At 43.8% G+C, this 22,942-nt stretch overlaps 1 protein-coding gene across 2 annotated transcripts in view; it reads left to right on the top strand.

Annotated features, from left to right (window-relative positions):
- Positions 1-22,028, top strand: part of LOC147887847 (uncharacterized) — a 206,332-nt gene extending 184,304 nt beyond the window's left edge. For both annotated transcript variants that reach the window (XM_087393203.1, XM_087393204.1), the window contains exons 15-19: positions 14,534-14,638; positions 14,803-14,898; positions 15,071-15,151; positions 20,955-21,056; positions 21,170-22,028. In XM_087393203.1, coding sequence (XP_087249329.1) covers positions 14,534-14,638; positions 14,803-14,898; positions 15,071-15,151; positions 20,955-21,056; positions 21,170-21,241 — 456 coding nt within the window. In that variant the 3' untranslated portion in view covers positions 21,242-22,028. The remainder of the gene's footprint in view (positions 1-14,533; positions 14,639-14,802; positions 14,899-15,070; positions 15,152-20,954; positions 21,057-21,169) is intronic.
- Positions 22,029-22,942: the final 914 nt, after the last annotated feature.

Raw genomic sequence — 22,942 nt, 5'->3', positions numbered from 1 at the left:
TGTCTTGTGAATGGGACTTGTGGTATTAAGGGTTCAGGTGTGGGAGAAACGAATGTAATTTGCTTCAAAGATTGGGGCCATAGTATTTATTCCATATGCAATATATTTAGTACGTAGTTCGTCATGGTCTTTCAGTTGGCCGTTATGGAGCTTCAATGTTGCTTGTTTGGTGCCACTTGCAAAGAACAATATGCAAGAGATGGGGTGGGGTAACTGGAATAAGTTAGGTGATGCGTTTGTTACGCTCAAGTCGAGGTAACATGACCTCGGAAGGGTCAGTCGACATTTTCCTTTAAAGGATCAATGTTTGTATTATATTTGTTTGGGCTTCATGTAAATGATAAAAAAGGAATCAAGGTTAAGGTCCTTGAGGGTGACATGGCACTAGACTAGGTGGATCTAAGGCTAAGGGACCTAAATGCATGAAATGTGCCAAGGGGCAAATGGTTTTAATGATATCCCAAGAGGGGTAAATGATGCATTAAGGAAGGACCCTAAAATGAAGACATGTGGCATACTAGATCCATCTAGGGAAATTTGGGGCTTGGTGGAAATTAAGTAAGCAAGAGCTTCACGTAACGATTTGAAAAAAGAGAGAGCTTACGACCACTGAGATCGGCTGGGAGGTGATTCAATGTGCCTGCGCCCATGGTTCGACGTAACAAGCTAGGAGTAAACAAGTTTTCGTGTAATATTTGGTATCAGAGCGTAGATTTGGAATCTTGTCGAGTTGACAGGCTAACATTGAATTGAGGAAGGATTTGGCGATGGACAATATGGAACTGGGATTTTGTCTTACGGGATCAGAGAAAAAAAACTAAGGTGGTAGATTGTTTGCGTCGTCTGGTTCGGGCCATCGGGCAGCTCGTTAGTTTGAGTGACGAACCTGAAGACAGTGATCGGTAATATCACCAGATCATTTGCTGTATTTGAATTTCGGGGTCCACTTCTCCTGACACACGCCTGAGACATGGAAAAATGCCGCTTTAAAACCAAGGAACCAACAGTTTTTTACAAGTAAAGGGGAGGAGCCAGCAGGCAAAGCCAGCATTTTGGGCGGGAGATTTCTAAAACTGACGAGCAGATGCGCGAAGCAATTCTATTCCCAAACGAGTCGAGCAGCTGCTTCAATACTCCCTGTCGATCATACAAGAACCAAAGCCGAACCATGGATGAAAAGCCTTGAAATTTTCTTCTAAGTCTCCTGAACGGGCAGCTTTTTCACCCATTCGTTACAGTGGCCACGTTTGGTTGCTGCCTATGGGTCGATTGCAAAAGAAGTCCATGTGGAAAAGCTACGTATTTTTGAATTGGGCTGGCTGCTGCCTTCATACGTAGGGCTCTCTTCATTTGAAGGCGAGATTACTGGAGTTACGACTACCTGCAGAGAGTTACTGGGTGATCACGAGACTGACTTGTGACATTTCATTATTTAGAGAGTTCGGTTATCAACAAGTATTATGCAGATAACAGAAGATAACTGTTGAAGTGAGAGTTGGGGTGTTTTGGGTCTACTAAGGGTGTAGCTGAGCCACAGCAGGAAAAACTTGATCTCTCTATGCTACATGAATGACCAGGGGGTTTTCTATGCCTTCTAAGTTTATTGGTCTTCGTGTTTGAGTTATTTCGGATTGCAGGAGTTTCCCTAGTATAGGGAAAAGTGGATTTGGTTATAGTGTGATATATGCCTGGTTAGCTGTAAATTTGGAAGTTGGGCTTTTGATTTGTAAATACAGTTTCAAGCAGTGTTTTACTATTTATTAAAAAAAAAACAAAAAAACAAAAAAAACACCCATCGACCTAAATGGAAGTAGAAGAAGAAGCTTCTAGGATGGATCCCGTAGAGTCGGGAGTCCGGCCGACCCCGCAGGTGTTGCGCCCAACAGGTCATACACTATCTGGCAGAATTGCAATGTTAGAGGATGCCTTGCAACAGATTTTAGCGTAGTAGCTACAAGCAAATGTAGGGCAATCTGAGCTCAGGAAAATGGTACATAGTATGTATGCTAGACCATCCCGTGAAGAGAAAGGTAAATCTCCAATGGAACCGGAGTCCAGTGTTCATACAGTCGAGCCTAGGAGGGCTAAGGTGCCTAATATTGCCAATTATAGGCCATAAAAGTATTCTGGTCAGATGTCTGGCCGTAGTTCCGATATCATTGAGACCTGGTTACACAAATGGGATGAGGCATTCGCTATTTGTGAAATCAAGAATGATATGAAGAAAATCCGCGAGGCCACCCATATGTTTAATGAGGCAGTGGATAGGTGGTGGATAAAACAACAGAAAGATGGAGTAGCATCCACTACTTGGGAGGGGTTTAAAAAGGAATTTAGAAAATACTTCCTACTTCCTCACGAAGCATCCCGAGCTTGGGATCAGTATTGAAACCTTCGTCAGAGAAATTTATCAGTGGCGGAATACACTAATAAGTTCATAGAAAGTGTTATGAAGGTTGATGAACCTCTACCTCAGTCAATCCAAGTAAAAGATTTTATCTTTGGATTGAATGATCGGATAAAGATGGAAGTTCGGGCTTAGTATGCGAACACGCTAGATGAAGCAATTGCCATAGCCCTGAACTATGAGGATGCAAAAGGGAACAGACCAAGTGGGTTTGTGCAGGTTGGGACCCAGTATGGGTACCCGAAGAAAACTGGGTTTAAGAAGAAGTGGATTAGTAAAGGGAGTGCCTCACAGCCTAGTGGTCAAGCGAAGCAGGCGAAACCAGTTGAGACTCCAAAATCAAGTACCACCATTGGAATGAAAAGAAAAGTAACACCAATGGCAGCCCGGGCTTGATCGAAGTCTTCTTTGAACCTAGAGCAAAGGAAAAAAGCGAGGAGAGAAGGCTTGTGTTTTGGATGCCTTCAGCCTCATCAGTGGAAAGATTGTCCACGAAACAAGGATCGTCGGATGGCTGAGATGGTGGTCTCAGAATGCGACGTGCAAATGGAGGGAAGTCCTAGAGCAGAACAGATGCAGATTCAGCTATGGGATCTTCTCAAAGGTCAGTGCCTTTTTTGTTATGTGTGTCTGTTGCTAAGTTAGTAACTAGTGCATCTGATAATATCCTGTCAAAGCCCGCAGCAACGGGGTATATAGCCTTTAATGATACGGAGTTAATTAAGATGAAAGGGCAAGTAGCTAATCATGATGTCATTGTGTTGTTTGACTCAGCGTCAACACACAATGTAATTAACTCCAAGCTTGTAAAGAGGCTGAAACTAAAGACTAGCCCATCTGACTATGCATATACAGTCAGAATGGCAGATGAAAGTTCAACTGAAGTATGGGACCAAAGGGTTACCCAGTTGGAGCTTCGAATTCAGGACTATGCTGAGAAGCTTGATTTTGAAATGACTAAGCTTGCTCATGCAGACATAGCCCTAGGTAAGGAAAATTCTAGGAAGAATCTAGCCATAGATTGGAAAAAGCACATTTATCAATTCAAGATGAATGATGTGCTGTATGTCTTACGAGGTGAAAAAGATATACCTCAAGGACCGTTGGTTTCCGTAATGGAAATTCGAAAAGCTCAAGAAGAGTTTTTGTTTCTTTGTACAGCATCGGTAGAGCCGATTGATGATTCTTCGGCTAGCACTGATGTTGCTCAAAATGGAGAGATGGCCAAGCTGGCTGATCAAATAGCAGAGGAGTTCTCTGATTGTTTTAGGGATGAGCTACCTTATAGGTTACCTCCAGAGCGGAATGTTCATCATAAGATTGAACTAATCCCGGGGGCAGAACCTATAAATAGACCTCCCTATAGGTTGAGTTTTACTGAAGAGGCGGAGGTGCGAAGACAACTGGAAGAATACCTCAGGTTGGGACAGATGCAACCAAGTTTCTCACCTTTTGCTTCGCCAATGATATTGAAGAAGAAGAAAGATGATACTTTTCGCCTCTGTATAGATTACAGAGCATTGAATAATATCACTATTAAGCACAGGTATCCGATGGCTCAGATGGATGATTTGCTAGATGCATTACATGGGGCCGTAATTTTCAGTAAGATAGATCTTAAATGTGGCTATCATCAGATCCGTATTAGAGCCGAGGATGTGCATAAAACCGCTTTTAGAAGCAGGTTTGGACATTATGAGTTTTTGGTAATGCCCTTTGGACTTACCAATGCTCCAGCTACATTCGTCATGCTTATGAACGATTTACTACGTTCGTATATCGGAAAGTTTGTAGTACACTTAATTGACGATATTCTGGTATTTAGTAAAAGTATTACTGAGCATCGTGAAGACTTAAGAATAGTGTTCAGTACTTTGAGGAAAGCCAGTCTTTATGTAAATAAAAAGAAAACTATACTGTGTATGGTAAGACTTGAATATTTAGGATTCATAATTTCTCCTGAGGGGGTAGAAATGGATCCAAAGAAAGTGGCTGCGATACTGACTTGGCCAATCCCTCAAAGTTTGACCGCTTTGCGATCGTTCTTGGGATTTGTCCAATTTTATCGAAGGCATATCAAAGGATATTCCGAAATAGTATCGCCATTGACTGATTTGACCTCAGATAAAGTACCTTTTATATGGGGACAGAATCAACAGGAAAGTTTTAACACCATAAAACAAGATGTGGTCTCAGGACCGGTGTTAAAATTAGTTGATCCCCAGAAACCGTTTTTCCTTGAAACCGATGCAAGTGGCATTGCGGTAGGAGCAGTTCTCCTCCAAGAGGGAAGGCCAGTAGCCTTTGAAAGCAAGAAGCTTTCTCCCTCTCAACGAAAAGAGTTGTAAACTATTGTCCATGCTTTGAAAACATGGAGACATTATCTGTATGGATCAGAGTTTTATGTTGATGTTGATCATGATACTCTGAAACATTTTTGTAAACAACTTGACTTGAGAGGCCGCCAAGCTAGATGGGCAGAACTCATGCAGGAGTTTAACTTGACGATTCGGTACCGAAGAGGGAAGGATAATAAAGTTGCTGATGCGTTGTCATGCATTATGCATAATATGAGTTTCACGGTATTAGAGAGTGCTCTAATGACCGAGATAAGAGAAACTCAAAAGGTGGACGAGTTCGTCCAGAGCCTTTGGCGTAAGACTCAGGTATTCTAAACCGGGGAAAAGGATGACCTGGCATTCAGAAAAGGCCAAACTTATGCAAGATATGCCATAAGGGATGGTATGCTGAAAAGAAATGGCAAGGTAGTAGTACCTAATCAGAATGATCTCAGGCAGAGAGTCATTCAACAATGCCATGATAGCCCATGTGCAGGACATCCAGGAGTCGAGAAGACATATGATCTCGTGAAGCGAGATTTCTTTTGGCCAAAGATGGAAAAGCATATTCATGAATATGTGACACATTGTTTTTCGTGTCAGGTAAGTAAGGCAGAGCGGGTGAAGCCACCCGGACTTTTACAGCCCTTGGAGATACCACTGGGTAGGTGCGAGAGCATTTCCATGGACTTTATTGTAGGTCTGCCTACGACACAAGGTGGATATGATTCTATCCTTGTGGTGGTTGATCGTCTTACCAAGATGGCTCACTTCATTCCAACTAGAAGTCAGTTAGTGCCCCGCAAGTAGCGGATTTGTTTCTTAAACATATATTTCGTTTGCATGGATTACCCAAATCCATAGTGTCAGATAGAGCTGTCAAATTTACCGGTCATTTTTGGACTGCGGTGTTTGAGACACTAAGGACTGAGTTGGGAATGAGTAGTGGCGATCATCCAGAAACGGATGGTCAAACGGAAAGAATCAACCAAATTTTAGAGGATATGCTTAGAGCATATGTGTCATTGAGGCAACATACATGGGACAAGTGGTTGCCATTGTTAGAGTTTGCCTACAATGATAAAAAACATTCCTCTACAGGGTTTAGTCCGTTTGAGCTGAACTATGGTTATAGACCAGCGAATCCAACTATAGTTGGAATACCTCAGAAAGTGCCTATTGCCGCGAACTTTGTGGTTCAGATGCGGGAGATGCTAGCACTTGCGAGAGCTAACATCCGCCAAGCTATGGATAGAGCTAAGGCGTATGCGGATGAAAACCGATCCGCTAGAGAATTTAAGGAAGGAGAAAAAGTTTTTCTCAGAGTTCCTTCGCACTCTAAGTCTTTGACTGCAGGAGAGTGTGCTAAGTTATCACGTCGATATTGTGGGCCGTGGTTAATTCTAAAAAGAATAGGCAAGGTAGCCTATAAATTAGAATTGCCACAGGGTTGTAAGATGCACCGAGTGTTTCATGTTTCTCGTTTAAAGAAATTTTTGCATACAAGCGACTCACTAATCGAGGGTGTTGTTTTGTTTCAGGAGATAGAGGATAATGCAAGACGCAAACCAACAGGGATCCTGGACCGAGGAACAATGCAAGTGCGCAATCGGAAGATACCCATGGTGTTGGTTGCATAGCATGGTCTACCTCTATCAGAAGCTACCTGGGAATCCGTATATCAGTTACGGAGAGTATTCCCAGACTTTATCATCGAGGACGCTGATGCCTGAAGAGGGAAGGAATGTTACGCTCAAGTCGAGGTAACATGACCTCGGAAGGGTCAGTCGACATTTTCCTTTAAAGGATCAATGTTTGTATTATATTTGTTTGGGCTTCATGTAAATGATAAAAAAGGAATCAAGGTCAAGGTCCTTGGTGAGGGTGACATGGCACTAGACTAGGTGGATCTAAGGCTAAGGGACCTAAATGCATGAAATGTGCCAAGGGGCAAATGGTTTTAATGATATCCCAAGAGAGGGTTAATGATGCATTAAGGAAGGACCCTAAAATGAAGACATGTGGCATACTAGATCCATCTAGGGAAATTTGAGGCTTGGTGGAAAAAAAGCAAGCAAGAGCTTCACGTAACGATTTGAAAGAAGAGAGAGCTTACGACCACTGAGATCGGCTGGGAGGTGATTCAATGTGCCTGCGCCTGTGGTTCGATGTAACAAGCTAGGAGTAAACGAGTTTTCGCGTAATAGCGTGTGCATAAGAGTGCTAGAGTGTGGTACTTGTCAGAGGAGAGGGGGCTCTTCGTTCGAGAAACTTCCCCCAGAATTCCTTGGAGTTGTTACTAAACATGGTATCTATTAAGTCCTTGTTTTGGAAAACTAAAGCTTGCTTCTTTTGGTGGGCCAAGTGGCAATACTTGTGTCTCATCTCTACCTCACATGGTGATGCGTGGTTTGGAAGTTGAGTTGGTGGCGTAAGCCTTGCATCATCATTGTATAAGCTATTGCAGGATACTGAGTACGGGCGGATGGTGAGTTTGAGTAGGTGGTGTGCATGGAATTGTGCATTGTGGCCTTATGGAGGAGGTGGGTGATTAAAGCAGCTTGATCATATAGGACTGGATGTCCTCGAAATATGTACCTGGAAAGGCACGTGGAGTGGCTGTCATGATACATAATGTGTCATGGTGTGCGTTGTATGGCGGGAATGGATATACTAAAGAACAGATAGGGGTCATTAGCTCCGGTGGTGGTGGTAAGACAGAGAAGTCAATGATATGCGGAGCAAAAGCAGAGGATCCCATGAGGTAGTTAACTAGACCTAAGCCCTCTCCCACTACACGAGAGAGAGAGAGAGAGAGATGTGTATGAACATTCGTAGGAGACCTCACGGGCCTATGGGACAAAGTGTACAAAAGGAAGTCTCAGACAAGCCTCAAAGGGCTGGAGCAAAGGCTCTCTGGTGAGTTGTGAAGATATCTCGCATTCGCGTTTGTCAGGTTGTCTCATGTTGTGGTGGAGGACGTGGCCTCCTCGTTCTCTGTACCCTCTAAGCTATGTCTAGAGTAACCTCTCGCCTCTGTCAACCCCCCCTGAGGAGAGCTGTGATGTGTCAGACCTCAATAGAGTGTGCTCTGGGCGCTCTGTCTCCTCCGTCAATCCCCCTTGAGGAGAGCTATGATGGGTCGGACCTCAATAGTGTGCTCTGGGCGCTCTCTGTCTCACGCGTGGCCTCTGCATCCCTCTTTGAGCACTACTGTGTCAGCTCTCTTTGTTGATCCAGGCTGCTCTCATATCAGTTAACTACTACTACTCCACTCCGTTGTGTCCTGGAGTTGACTCGAATGTAAAAAAATCTGTGATGCGTCGCTATGTCCAATCAGCCTCTATAGCATGTGGCCTAGTTGCCTGCCGTTGCTCTCTGATCTGTCATAGCAATGTCTCCCTGTGCTGGTGAATCTCCATCAGATAGAGCCCAATGCAGATCTGGTCGTGGAAATGGATCAGTTGTGAGAGTGGCGCTCCCCTCTAGGTAGAGACAGTGGTAGCGTCCGTGTTTCTCATAATAAAGTGCTCCTCTGTCTCAACCGCTCCCAATGTGCATAGCATGTAGATGCGCTGCTCTTTGGGTATACCGCGGCTCTCCCTGCGTAAATCCTAAGCTGATGGGACGAAACCCGCATCTATCCAATGGCAATTCTCAGTGCATGTGAGACTCCTTTGTCCTCGAGATACTAGGATCTGATAATGAGTTCCTTCTTTCATACTCTTAGGAAGTGGTCGCATTAGAACTGGACCTCAATGGGGAACTCCTCCCCCCCCCCCCCCCGCCCCCCCAAGTTCGAGATATATGGAGTTGGAGGAGATCTAGCCGTATGATACGATTGATCTCATCTCGTGGGATCAAATTGGGAGCCGCGTCCATGCTGTACTGAAAGGGGGAAGTCTGTCCATCTAGATACTGTGTGCGTGGACAACCATTCAGAAATATGTGCATACCATGTGTTTGCACCATTCTAACAGAGAGAGAGAGAGAGAGAGAGAGAGAGGCCTCGCGGGCCTATGAGACAAAGTACAATCACAAGTGACTCATACAAACCACTATGGGCTGTTGCAAGGGGTTCGCTAAGATCCCTGAAGAAAAACTCAAAGAAAATATGACTCGAAAACAATATAAATGGGGACTCAGATACTCAAGAGGCATATCCATGTGCGATGCTGGCTATCCTGTGAGATGCGAGGATATCTTGGAGCTGCGTCTGTCGTGTTGACTCGCGTAATGCCGTGGGGGGGCGTGTTTTTCGAGACCTCTGTGTCCGGCGTGCCATGTCAAGGGTGTCCCCTCGGCTTTGGCGCTCGCCTCTAAGAAAGGCTGTGATAGGCTAGATCTTCATAGTGCACGGTCTAGCTGCTCTCTGCTCTGCTGCTCCATGCCATCTCCTCCCACTAGTCCACTCTGCCTTCATCTCATCTATCTCCTCCTCCTCAATTGCGCTGTGTCCTGCAAAGGCTTAGAAATATGTGCCCATGGTTGGATCTATCTTTGGCTCGGGTAGGATCGTAGGCTGCTTGATTTGTCTCAGAAGAGCCTCTCTATGCCGTCTCATCTCCATCAGATAGAGTATGACACTGACGTGATCCTAAAAATGGATTAAGCGAGAGAGTGGTCCAAAATTGATTCCTTGTTGGTAGAATCTCATAGTATGCCGTACATATGCATAAAGAGTGCTCTCTGTCTCCACCTCTCCTAGTGTGTAAAGCTTGCATATCCGCTGCTCTCTTGGTATCCTGGCAACTCTGCCTGCCTCTCTCTTCAGCTGGTGGGATGACACTCTCATTTTCCTAATGGCAATCCTCAACCAATGTGAGATGCGTTTGGCCTCCAAGTACAAGGGTCCGATGATCACTCCATCCTCTGAGATCCTAAGGAAATTGTATCAATAGAACTAGATCTTAGTGGGGAACTCTTGGTCCTCTCCTCAAGTCTGTGCCATTTGAAAATGTAGTAGATCCAACCGTTTGATACAGTTGATCTCATCCCGTGGGATGAGGGAAGATGGAGCATCCAGGCTGTACTAAAATGGCGGGAGTCAATCCATTTGGATCACCTGGCTATGCAACCACCTGGAGATACATGCGTACCAAGCTGTGCTGACCCCATTGTGCTGCAAGTCGTCGTGACGGCAATCTCCAGCTAGGTAAAGTCCAAACCCCGTGAATATATGTCACTGTCTAGAAGATGGCATCAATCTGGAGAGGTGTCATGTCGAACTCTGCTTGTATAATCTGATGAGGGAATGAGGGCTTACTTCGGAGGATCCGAGAGCCCATAATCGCATGTAGTATCTCAAACCTCTTCCAATCTGTCGCCGAGAGGTCACCTCCCCAAAACGGTGCTGCATACATGGCTATTGGTGTCAGGAGTGTATCTTAAAGCCATCCCTTTGTATGACAGTCCTGGAAGTCTGCCTGAAAACATTGTCACTCTAGACGAGCTAGAGCCCCCTACCCACCTGCTGTGAGTTGTGCTCTGGCCACATGGACCATCCTGTAGAGTGGGCCCGAGAACATTGCTCAATCTCTACAAGCTTGTCTTGATAGGTGAAACTATGTCAATGAAGCACCGCCTATGAAGTGTTGAAAATCATAACCTTGAGTCTTGCCAAGGTTGACTATCAAGTCCCTCTCCCTACAAAATACCTTTAGGACATGTAGATGTTTCTAGAGATTTGTTGCTGCAGAGGATGAGTACTATGTCGTTGGCGTAAAGTAGCAAGTAGTGATCCCTCCCCTCCTACGCTGTCAATGAAGGTAGTGATCTCATCGATATAGAATCCAAAAAGTGTTCGTGAAAGGGGCATCCGTGCTTCACTTCAATCGTGCTCTCCACCCAATCAGATAGATTCCTAGGGCTGGTACGTTGCCTCTGAGTGTCTCATATAGACTCATCCCCCCCCATATCATGATGTCGGGAATCCACATTTCCTGAAGCCTCCTGATCAAGCAAGCCCGTGGGACAGTATTAAAGGCCTTTCAAAAGTCGACGAAACAAGTGTAGACTTTTTGGGCTCAAATGAATTGTAAGTTCATGACATGTCGTTGTGCTCCGTCTGCCTTAACATCCAATGACACTATACCTATCTACTGTTGTCTGGTCTGTCGTAATAGCATATCTCTATTCTGTCGCATCTCAATTAGATAGAGCCCAACGAAGACCTGGTCTTGCAAATGCGCCAGTCGTGAGAGTAGACCGAAGCCATGTCCCTCCTAAAAGAGGCAGTGGTATCACCCTCATATCTGATAGTAGGTTGGGTAGACACATAAGAAATGATTCTCTATCTTTATCTCCCCCATTGTGCATAACCTACAAATCCACTGCTCTCTAGGCATGCCTGCAACTCTCCATGCCTCAATCCCCATTTGATGTGACGAGATGTGCATCTGTCTAATGGCAATCCTCAATCAATGTGAACCTCCTCTGTCTTCGAGGTCGTGGGGTGGGATAATGAGTCCACCCTCCGATACTCTCAAGAAGTGGTCGTGATGGAACTGGATCTTGGTAGCAAATTCTTGGTCCCCCCCCAAGCCAGAGATGTATGTAACTGAAGGAGATTTAACCGTATGATACGGTTAATCTCATCTCAGGGATCGTCTTGGGTGGTGCATCCATGTTGTACTTGAAGGGAAGAAGCCAGTCCATCTGGATACCGTGACTGGAAAACCATGTGGATACGCACGCATACCATATTGTATCAGCCCCACTCTTTGCAAGCCTTATGGATGACTCTAGTGCTAGTCTTGGTAATCTTCAGCGAGGTAAGGCCAATGCTTTGTGGAGGAAAGCTATTGTTTGGAAAAGGACATCAACGTGGACAGGTGTCATGGCTTACTCTGCCTCCACTATCTGATGGGTGACAGAGGGCTTACTCCGAGTCATCCTAGAATCCATAATCACCTGTAGCCGCTCAAATCTCCTCCTCTCTATTGCTGAGAGGGCGCTCCCCCAGAAAGGTGCTGCCTACATGGCAATCGGTCTCACTACGTGTGAGCCGTGCTTTGGCTGCATGAACCATCCTGAAGATTGGCCCTATGAAAACTGCCCCTAGGTATGTGTAAGACTGCACCAGTAAGTGAAACTATGTTGGTGCAGCACGCGTGTGAGGTGTTCGTCTTCCCGAGGTTGAATGTCCAGTCTCTCTCCTCTTCAAAACACCTCTAAGGCGTTCGGATGCCCTTGTAGTCCGTGTACTGAGGATGATATAAGGAGTATGTCATCCGCATATAGCAATATCTAAGTCATCAAATCTGCCAGCAGTGATCCCTCGCCTCCTAGTTGGTGAATAAGAGATGTGTTCTCATCAACGTAAAGCCTGACGAGAGTTGGTGAAAGAGGGCATCCCTGCTTCACACTGATGGTGCTCTCAACCCAATTTGATAGGCATCAGTGATAGTTTTTTCCATACGTTATATCATATGGAAATATCTTTCTAGTGTTTTTATAGCATAAATAATAAGATATTTATGGACATGTTTCAAAAGAAGTTTAAATTACTATAAATAAGTATTAACTTGGGCTTATATATGACTCTCATAAAATACATGTAATATTTAATACTATATATGCAAGATTTTTTAAAATATAACTTAATAGATGTGCTCAAATGGGGTTTTCCAATCAATTTGAGTGGCTTAATGACTATATTTGGACATTGGATGTAAAAGTTATGTCACTTTTAAAAGTGTTGTCCAAGGTAGTTTCACTACCTTGGAAGAGCTACTTCAAAGGTGTTTCGCTGGTGAACCACCTTGATGGTTTGCTTCAATGAGTTTTCTTTGGAGAAATCCTTTCATGAAGATAGGTTGAGAGAGGTTTTTCAATGTCACAGAAATTAAGTAAAAGTTGTAAGAAGGATCATAAGGGAATTTTCATAGAGAAGTCTACTGTACATGTGGGTTTCTTTAAAAGCCATCCAATTATGTTCTCACCATTCTCAAAGATTCACATAAATATTTGTGTATAAAATAGACATCACTATAATACTTTTCATATTTCTAAGTGAAACTATGTTTTCTTCTAATCCATTTTTGCCATATTTTTGCATAGTTGGAAGCTTTTTGTTTCCTTAGCTCGGAAGATTTCGCTCGAAAAATGCTCGTCCCCTTTGAGGGACTCGCGGAGAGAGAGAGAGAGGGGGGGGGGGGGAGGGAGAGAGATTTTCATCTTTGGGAGGCCTGACGAGCCTATGAGACAAAGAACAATCCAAGAGTAACTCATACCTTCCGCTGTGGGCTGAGACAAAGGGCTCGCTAGTGTCCTTGGTAAGTGCTATTCTAATAAGCTCAAAAACTCAAAACTCAAAGCTGGTACTCAAAATGAATAACTAAGTGCCATGGTGGCTCTTTGGTGGGATGCGAAGATATTTCGTATCCGTATCTGTCAAGAGTCATCCCCTCCTGTGCGCGGGGGACATGGTCTCTGTGGTCGTTGTATCTGATGAGCCATATCAAGAGTGACACCTCGGCTCAAAACAGTATGCTCTGTTGGATCTCCATCATGTGTGCTATGGTTATCCTTTGCATCGTGCATGGTCTTTGTGTCTCTAGCTCGACCGCTCCACGTGGTCTCTTCCCACTGATCCAATCTGCTCTGATGTCTCTTTCCTCGACTTCACTATGTCCAGGGGCGGACTCAAATGCATAGAAATTGGTGACACGTCGCTATGCTTGATTTATCTTTGTTCTTGTGGCACTGTTTCCTTTGGTTGTCATCGTGTCACCGCATTTAATTCAAATAGAGGCTGGTCATGGAAGTAGATCAATCGAGCCCAAAACCAAGCCCCTCCTGAAACAGACAATGGTATCATCCCCATATCTCATAGTAGAGTGGGCAAGTGCAGAGCTCTGTCTCCACCTCCTCTAGTGTGCATAACTTGCAGATCCGTTGCTCTCTAAGTGTACCTGTGGCTATCCCTATCTTGATCCTCAGCTCATGAGATGAGATGCAATCGTCAATTCATATGAGACTAGTCTTTGCTCCACATATTGGGGTGTGATAAGCACTCCATCCTCTAATAGTCTCAAGAATTGATCTTGGTAGAATTGTATCTCGGTGGGGAGCTCCTTGTGCCCGCGCCGCCCCCCCCCCCCCCCCCAAAAAAAAAAAAAGTCCCTCTAAAAAAAGAACACAAAAGGTCCATGACATAGTTGGAGTAGATCCAACCGTATAATACAATTGATCTCATCTCCTGGGAGCAAGAGGGATGGCGTGTCCAAACTATATTGGAAGGGGGGGAGTTGGTCCATCTAAATATCGTGCCTGGCAAACTGTTTGGATATGCGTGCGTACGAGGTCATACTAATCTGTCTATCAATCGTCGTTTGGACGACTCTAGTGCCAACCTCGGTAGTCTCCAACTAGGTAAAGCCCAAACTCTATGAAGATATGTCACTGTTTGGAAGATGGCATCAATTTGAAGTGGTGTCATGACGAACTCTGCGTGTAAAATTTGGTGAGTAATTAAGGGCTTACTCCAAATCATCCTAGACTCCATAATCACCTCTAGCCTCTCAAATATCCAACTACATGGCTGTCGGCCTCACTAGTGTATCAAACAGCCATCCCTTCGTTGAGGGGTCCTGAAAGTGTGCCTGAAAGCACTATTGCTTTAGTCAGCTAGAGCTCTATGTCCTCGTGTAAGCTGTGTGCCTTGGCTGCATGAATCATTCTGAAAACTTGGAGAGAGAGAGAGAGAGAGAGAGAGAGAGAGAGAGAGAGAGAGAGGCGTGGGGATTTTTCTTCATTCTCTTGACGTTGTTAGCTTGGATTGCAGCTAGAGCTGAGTTATAATCCCATAGGTCCAGATGGTGCCAAGATTCTTTCAGAAATTCTCAAATTTCATGGAAATATACAAACGCTTCGATTGGGTTGGTGTCAGGTAAAGTTTTCTTAAAGACGCTATGCCTGTTTACTCAATGCCTTTATCTTTGACATTGAACTTCTGTATATAGCAGCTATTGAAATATCGCAGCTTGTTTTTTGGAAGAAGTATCTGGAGTTAGTGTCATAATTTTGCTGTTTTAGTGACTTTGAATGTTGCAGATAGGTGTGAAAGGGGCAGAATATTTTTCTGAGGCTTTGCAGTACAACAGTACCATTTCAACGTTGGATCTGCGAGCCAATGGCCTGGGTGATGATGTATCTGGCACTAAACCATGTTTTGCAGCTAGTTTTAGTTCTTTACTTCTGTTGAATCTCTTCAGCGTTGTTTCTGCGCCAAATTCTAATGAAGAAGAAAGATGCTACAAAGAACATTTCACATGCTATATTTCACATGCCAATTCCCTTCACAAGGCATGCTCCATTGCAGGGTGCTGCTGCATTGGGACGGAGTCTACGAGTTGTTAATGAAACGTTGAATTCGTTGGATCTTGGTTTCAATGAGATACGGGTATGTATAAGAACTTTGAGTAATAACACATGAAAATAATAGTCAATGTTTAGGTGTTGTAAGACTTAATCAGTGCTATCGGGATCATATATGCAATGTTGCTTTGCTAAGAAAGGCTTGTCCCACCAATACGAAGAAACTTTTTGTTAGGAGAGGGCAGCAATCTCTCTCTCTCTCTCTCTCTCTCTCTCTCTTCCTGAAGATGTTAATACAGTTTGGACACCCCATCACTCCAGATCCCACTGTTGGTATTAGAGATCAAGATTATGTTTAAGTTACAAGAGAATTGCTCACATGTGATAACAAGATTGAACTATATTATGAAAAGGAGACAAAAACTCTCTGGGACAATGGAGTTGACGCTCTAACTGCTCAGCCCGACCAAGCTTGTTACAATGTACAAATAAGAGACCTAGATAAGAATTGTAGACCACAAAGGTTGACTACGGAGCTCAACGTACAATTGAGCAACATAAGACAAACTAAATGGCCGACACAATTGAATTATGGTGACCACACAGGTCGCTACAAAGTGAGAAAACATAGTGAGGATGATGCACACATAGTAGCTGCCACGACCTCATCACCCGCCCTTATATAGATAGCTAGGACTAGCTTATCAGAAACTGCAGTTGCCTTCTCAAAAGGTCGCAACTCTTCCAAGATCCCTAGGGCGACTCTCACGAACTACGAAATTGAGGGAGGAAGAGATGATCTTTGCTGCCTTCTTACCATCACGTCAAATCCTACATGCAACAGTGCCAAGTGGCACAATACCACGTGACACTTGAACCTTAGGAGGGTAATGCTGCCCCCATAAGGTTTACTACACACACGAATACTGCTAACACCCATGAGATGAGATCATCCTATCATACGGTTGGACCTATTCTAGCTATATACATCACGGACTTGGGAGGAGGACTAGGCGTTCCCACCAAATTCGAGTTCTACCGTGAGTGACCATTTCGTGAGATTTGGGAAGAAAAGAGGCGTATATTAAGTCCGATCAAATTCAAGAAGAGAAAAGAACTCCTTTGTGAACAAAGGACATCAAGGATAATCACAAATAATCTGGCTCAAAATGACAGTGATCAAGCCAACTAGGTGCCTCAAAATTTCATGAAGGTCATGTGGGGGGTGTGATGAAAAGTCCCTTCATGATCTCACTGCCTCATGAAAGCAGCTCTCCGAGCAATGGCTCCTGGGGGGAACCCTGAATCTTGCTCCAGGTGGCTATAAGATGTGTACAATGTCATGCTAGATGATATGGACAGCATGGTTTCAATACTTAGAAACAGGAGGAATTTCAAAAATTCAGTTTGTATTTTGGGTCTCACAAATTGTGCCCTTCATACATATAGTATGCTGAAACTGTTCAAAACAAGCTAAACGGTCACAAAATGACTTCATACAATGCCAATATGCCCAATGATTTTGGAAGTACTCTAGACTCTAAGTTGTTACTAGTTAGTAGTTACAAAAATATATATATAAAAATTAAATTAGAGTGTGAGCTTTGAACTTAAAAAACCAGTAATATAGAGACGAGAATTTAGATTACAAATTCTAGACTTCAAAATTTTAACTAAACTTTCATGTAGAATTTAACTTTTCAGATTGCCATGATCTATCCATAATTCGTTTATGTTACAAGAAGCATTCCCCAAAGAGTGAACATGCAAGTACAAACATCAGAAGATTGCAATATAAGACAAGTAAACAGAGGAATCTATCGGAGGAACAAAGAGGCAATCATAAAGAGATCGCCTGAGTGACATCCGGAAAAGTTAAAACTTGGAGAAAGTGGAATCTCCAAAGACTCTACCACAGAGTCCAGAGTCCCCAATATCTAACCGCAGGTGAAGAAAAGAAGGAAATCGAACACACACACACACACTCTCTTATCCACACACCCGTCAAAGTTCACCCTCACACACACACACACACACACACACACACACACACACACAGAGTTAAAATTACTTCTTGGCTCTATGGACATTGTGCTATGGATGTTTATCATTTCTTCTATTTATCCTTGCTTTGCCCTCTATAGGACGCACATTGCATTGGAGATATTTCGGCAGCCTAGCTAGAAGTGTTTTTGGAGTGTTTTTAGCTCTTTTGTACTAGTTGTTCTTTACTGGAGCAGATTTTACTGCTTTTAGATGTCAGTATTTTGTTATGAGTAGTAGCTGTCCAACTCTAGGACAGATATGAATGTAAATGCCTTCTTAATGCGAAATTTCTTTACCAAAAAAGAAAAAAAATGTGGTTCGGTACCAGGGATCTTCCCCTAGTACAGAACTTAGGACTCCCTTGGCCAGATGGCATGCTCAGGGGGTTGTGACAGTCGGAGATTGGTTCAGGGGAGGTGTGGAGATGTTAGAGGAGGTGATCAGAGATAGACATGGGCCACTTGGACAGATTGCTGCCACCAGATTACTGATCATGAGAGCTATTCCTCAGGAGTGGAGGGATATACTTACAGATCCAGCCTATGTTCATTCCATCTCTACTTGGTCAGGTTGTTTTAGTGAGGCTGGGCTATGCATTGGAGTTCGTTTAGGACTGGCACCGTTTATTTATTTTGAGACGGACTCCTCTCACAGATTGTATCCCACTCAGCCCCTGGATCGACAGGAGCTCCTTTGGCAGAGAGTCAGGGTTATTGGTTGCCTGGGTAAGGAATGGACCACAGATCCTTTCAGGTTGACCATTGCAGAGGATACTAGATGGAAACTTTTGATTTTTCAGGGTCGACCTCTTGCGGAGCTTGACTGGGACCCAGGTGAGTGGGCATGGCCTGCTCCGATGGCAGGCGTTCGTCCTCTTTCATTTTTCCAGTACTCAATAAGGGCAGGTTACAGGCTTCAGCAGAGAGACTCTCATCACCTACCATCCGCCTCCCAGCATTGGCACACACAGGGACTTACTGCAGAGCTCTTGCTGAGCTACTGGACCCACTTTTGGGGCATCAGTAGAGCCAGGAAAGTCTCCTACTTTCTTTGGCTCACTATACATAGGGGCATACCTGTGGGTACTTGGCTTCAGCAGATGGGTAGACCCTCCTTGTGTATGCGTTGTCAGCTTGCAGAGGAATCTAGCAAGCATTGTTTATGGAGTTGCACCAGCTCTAGAGTGGTATGGACAGGTATCTTCAGGTTGTTCTCATATGTTACATTTGAGTCCTTTCTGATGACTTGGGGCGCTGCCCTTTGAGGGAGAGGATCTGGAGCCTTTACTCTCTTTGAGTCAGAGCCAGGAGACCACGGTTTCTTCATGCAGCGTCGCCAGAGACAGGGTCCCACAGAGGCCAACATCATGGAGCCGCAGGATTTACTTTTGGTACCGGTACCAGCTCAAGATTCCATGCCTACTTCAACTGCAGGGTCAGCCTGGGAGGTGATTTCCAGCATTACCCTATGGCGGATATGGTGTTCGCGATGTTCTTTTGTCCTTGGGGGCCATTTATGCACGGAGGCTGACACTCTCGCTCCCATTTGGGCGGAGATTATCTTCACTCTTAGGAGTCAGTGGGAGTGGTGTATAGGCACCTCTTTGGCAGCTCGTGGGAGACTTATATCCTTCATGAGGACATGGGACTGCTCATTATTTTTTCATTTGACCCCTTTTGGGATGTCGTGGCATTTTAGACCACCTCCATGGCTTTTTTGCCACATTGTTGAGGCTAGGGATAGAGTACTTTCTCTCCCACCTGTTGTATGATTCGTTTTGAATGGAATATATCACTCTTTTTTTTTAAAATAAAATGTGTGTCTAGGGACTTATCTTTGTGCTCGATTCAATAGCATCTCTTTTGGCTATTTGGCAAATATGCCTCTACATTGGACTATGTTCAATTTTTTAGCTGGTGTCGTTATTGGGCACTGTAGTCTATACATCATGCCTGTAACTCGTGGATGTATGGGCATTTCTTTGTGCGGATGTATGGGCATTTCTTTGTGCTTATTTATCATTTCTTCCGTTCCTCCTTGCATCGCTCCCTTCAGGGCACATATTTCATGGGAGATTTTCGTGTGGCCCAGCTAGAAGTGTTCTTTCACTGTTTTTAGTTTTGTTGTGTTGGGTGTTCTTCACTGGAGCAGCGATGTTGGTCTTCTTTTCCTCTTCTTCTAGTTTATGAGTAGTAGTTGTCTCACTTTGGGACAGCTACGAATGTATATTCCTCTTAATGAAAGTTCTTTAAAAAAGATGTATGTATCCCTCGCTGGCTAAGTATCAGTTCTTTTGGACATACTTAAGGCAATCATTTTATGATTGTCTATTTGTGCATTCTGCATTTTTGCATTTTGCATTGGTATGGATGCTCGTTTAGTAGCTCCACTACCATAGATTGTTGTATCAGGATTTTCACAGTCTCATAGACCCATCGTTCTTCCCAAGACTTTAATATTTTTTCTTTCTTTCTTTCTTTCTCAACCTCTTAACCTTGTTGGTTTGTCCGTCTCCATCCGTCAGCCCGTTCGTTGTCGTCGTTGCCCTCAGCCCATCCGCCATAGCCCTCAGCCCGTCCGTTGTAGCCCTCGGCCCTTTGTAGCCGTCAGCTCCGCCCTTTGAGATGCATATGCCCCATCAAGCAGAACTCAAGATTATCCTGCTTACTTGTTGTATAATGATATCTTCTGATGCTTTGTAACTGGCTGTCCCTTTTCATGGGACTGTTCTAAGTAATATAATGCCAGATAGATTTCACTAAAAATGTGTGTGCACACCCACGTGCGTGTGTATTTTTTAGTTTGGAGTAGGAGTTTCTCCTCTTTGGCGCAACTTTGAATGTACATTTTCCTTTTTTTTCTTTCCATCTTCCAATTTATGATTAGTAGCTGTCTCACTCTGGGACAGCTATGAATGTACATTGTTCTCAATGAAAGGTTCTTTCACCAAAAAAGAAAAAGTGTGTGTTTGTGTGATTATGATCGGTTCTTCTCTTGGTGCCATTACTGGGCGTTGTGGTCGCTATATCATGCTCGCAATATTCGATTGCACGAGCACTCTCAGTTGGATATTTATCATTTCTTCCATTCCTCGGTGCATCGATATCTCCAAGATGCACATTCTTTTGGAGACCTTCATTTGGCCTAGTTAGAAGTCGTTTACTAAAGAGTTTAGTTCCAAGTGGTAGCTGTCTTGTTTTGAGAAAGCTATGAAAATGTTTCTTACAAAAAAACAAAAATGTGTGTGTGTGTGTGTGTGTGTGTGAGGAGCTCCATGGTGTCCACCGGCTGCTGCAGCCTGGCCTAGGGCTTTTTCGCTCCTTCTTCAGGTCCGTCTGCAGGCCCCGGCCTTCTCTGCAAGCCTTTGTGCCCGCCAGCGTTTCCCGTACCTGCTTGCTGCCTTCCGTACAAGCTGTATGGCCACCCGTACGTGCTGTACAGTCCTTTCTGTACAGGTTTCAAGCTCCCTGCAGATTTTGTACAGGCTCCTGCTTTTTCTGTACTTGCTGTACGGACCTTTCCAGGCTGTCTGCTCACGTTTTTGCCGTTTACTGGTTTGAAAGAGAGTTGTGTATGGCTAACTCTGCTTGGTACCGGTGTACATCTTTACCTGCTACTCCTTTTTTGTCAGAATAGTGGGTAAAAGCAGTTTTCTTGGATCTTCATTTTCATACTTGTGTATGAGAGCTTAAACCAAGCAATGATTTGTACATGAAATACTATCGGATAATTGCTAACACTTGATATTGAAGTTTGGTTGGCAAGGCTCTGAAGTTACGGCAGCACACCGTGACTTTGGCGACTCACTTTATTACCTATTAGTGACCTTTTTCTTGCCACAGGACAAAGGAGCATTTTCTTTGGCCCAAGCTCTCAAAGCTAACCCTGATGCTGCTGTGACTACGCTAAATCTTACCAGTAATTTCTTCACGAAGTATGGCCAGGTGTGCACTGTGTGCGCTGATGTCTTTTTTTTTTTGTGACACATGTTCATTACAAGTTTCAGGTAGTACTTCTCCTTTCACCTCTATGGAAATTGTTTATTTTGTTTGCACAGGTTGCTTTAGCAGAGGCCAAGGATCATGTTATGGAGATGAACGATGGGAAGGAGGTGAATATATATTACTAGCGTTCTACTTACAGATTGGCTTGCATGGCCTCTGTTATTCTTTAGTCTCAATGTTGTAAAATTTTGACCGGCAATCAGGTGGGGCTTTGTGGTTGTAAACATACTATTTCTAGTAAGCCATAAGAATGAGATATTGTGCGGAGTCAGTTCAAATCTCTCTCTCTCTCTCTCTCTCTCTCTCTCTCCCACCCCCCCCCCCTTCCCCCCTTCTTGGGCGTGCCCTGTCTAACTGAGCCGGTTCGCAGAAATTTTCATGAGATGGGTTAGACGAGGCTCTCTTCTTCCACTGCAGCAGTTTTCTACCATCGATGAATTGCAGCTATCATACATGGAAATGATAGTGTGACTGTGCTCTTGCGTATAGCATAATTGTCTTCTGACTTCATGCTGGTGGGGCCTTTCCAATTTGTATGGGACTTAAATGACAACTACAGGCCTTAGCAATCCTGCGATGTCAAATAGGCTCTACATGCTAGAGTTTCTAAATCTGCTTGTGTTACAGTCTCTTTTCTCAGTGTCAACAAGATCAATCAAGATCAATCTGATTAGTATTTCTTCTCTCAGTGTCCACAAGATCAATCAAGATGTCATCCTGCAAAGATGTAGTTGCTTGAAGCATGATATTTACTGCTAAGGGACTATAAGAGAACATAGATGGAAAATCTAGCTCATGGAAGCAAGAGTTTATTGCACGAATCAGAGCACTTTAACTCTTGTCCTTGGGAGGATGGGGACATCACAAATATTTTCGACTAGCCTCTTCTCATTATGTTGTAGGTGGATTCCAGCCAGCATGATATCTAGCCTTTCAACTGATGATTTCATCATTTGAGCATAACAATCCATTTGAGCATACGCTATATTGCAACTCCTCGTGCCCCCTTGGTGTGAGGGCATAGTGTGTTCGGAAATTTGATTTTCTAGAGAGCAATCTCTTGCTATGTTCTGGGTTTTGTTGCATTGTTTGTTTGAAAGCATATACACCACTTTATTGCGTTCATTTGTGTGCTTGTGAGCAAGTCCCTTCCTAAATGAATGGTGCAATGTGTGCTGAAGTTATTTAGTTGCATACCTACAATGTCTACTCGGGGAGGTAAAAGATACTTTAAGATTTCTTTCCTAATTCCTAAGAGTTATAGATGACATTTGAGTTTATTTCTTATCATTTTGGGTCACATAGATATGTTGTAGGGGAATGTGTACCATGGTACACAAGTATTGTGTTGACACTATGGATTGTAGTCACGGTCATTTAGATTGGGGTGCCTCTATTCTTATCCAAAGCTTGGTTGCTTCTAGCCAATTTGAAAAAGGTTATCTTTCAGTTTCATAGGCGACTAGGGTATATGGGAAAGCTATGTAGTTTTACGGCCATGTAGCTGGATTGCCTCTATTTTCAGCCAAAGCTTGGTTGCTATTAGCCAAATTGAAAATCTCTCTTTTAGTTCATAGGAAAGTAGGGTATATGGTGGAGCTACTTTCTTTGATATATAGAGTCGAAAGTCGAATGGTGCACCTCTTTATTTTTGTGGAAGCCCTTTGCTTGGCTGTGTTGCATGAGTAATATGGATGTGATGATGTTATTGGTGGGGATGGCTATGTGGCGGAAAGTGTTACTCTTCAACTTTTCAGGACAATCTGCAACACCTATCATATGTTTAAAATCAAAGAATCATTCTTTTAGTGGAGGAACACAAACTC

This window comes from Dipteris shenzhenensis, chromosome 22 (genome assembly GCF_047967505.1).
Source record: "Dipteris shenzhenensis isolate YYH24624 ecotype China chromosome 22, Dip_SZ_1.0, whole genome shotgun sequence".
Taxonomy (NCBI): Eukaryota; Viridiplantae; Streptophyta; class Polypodiopsida; order Gleicheniales; family Dipteridaceae; genus Dipteris; species Dipteris shenzhenensis.
Note: the sequence above shows the minus strand (reverse complement) of the source record. Positions and strands in the feature narration are given on the sequence as shown.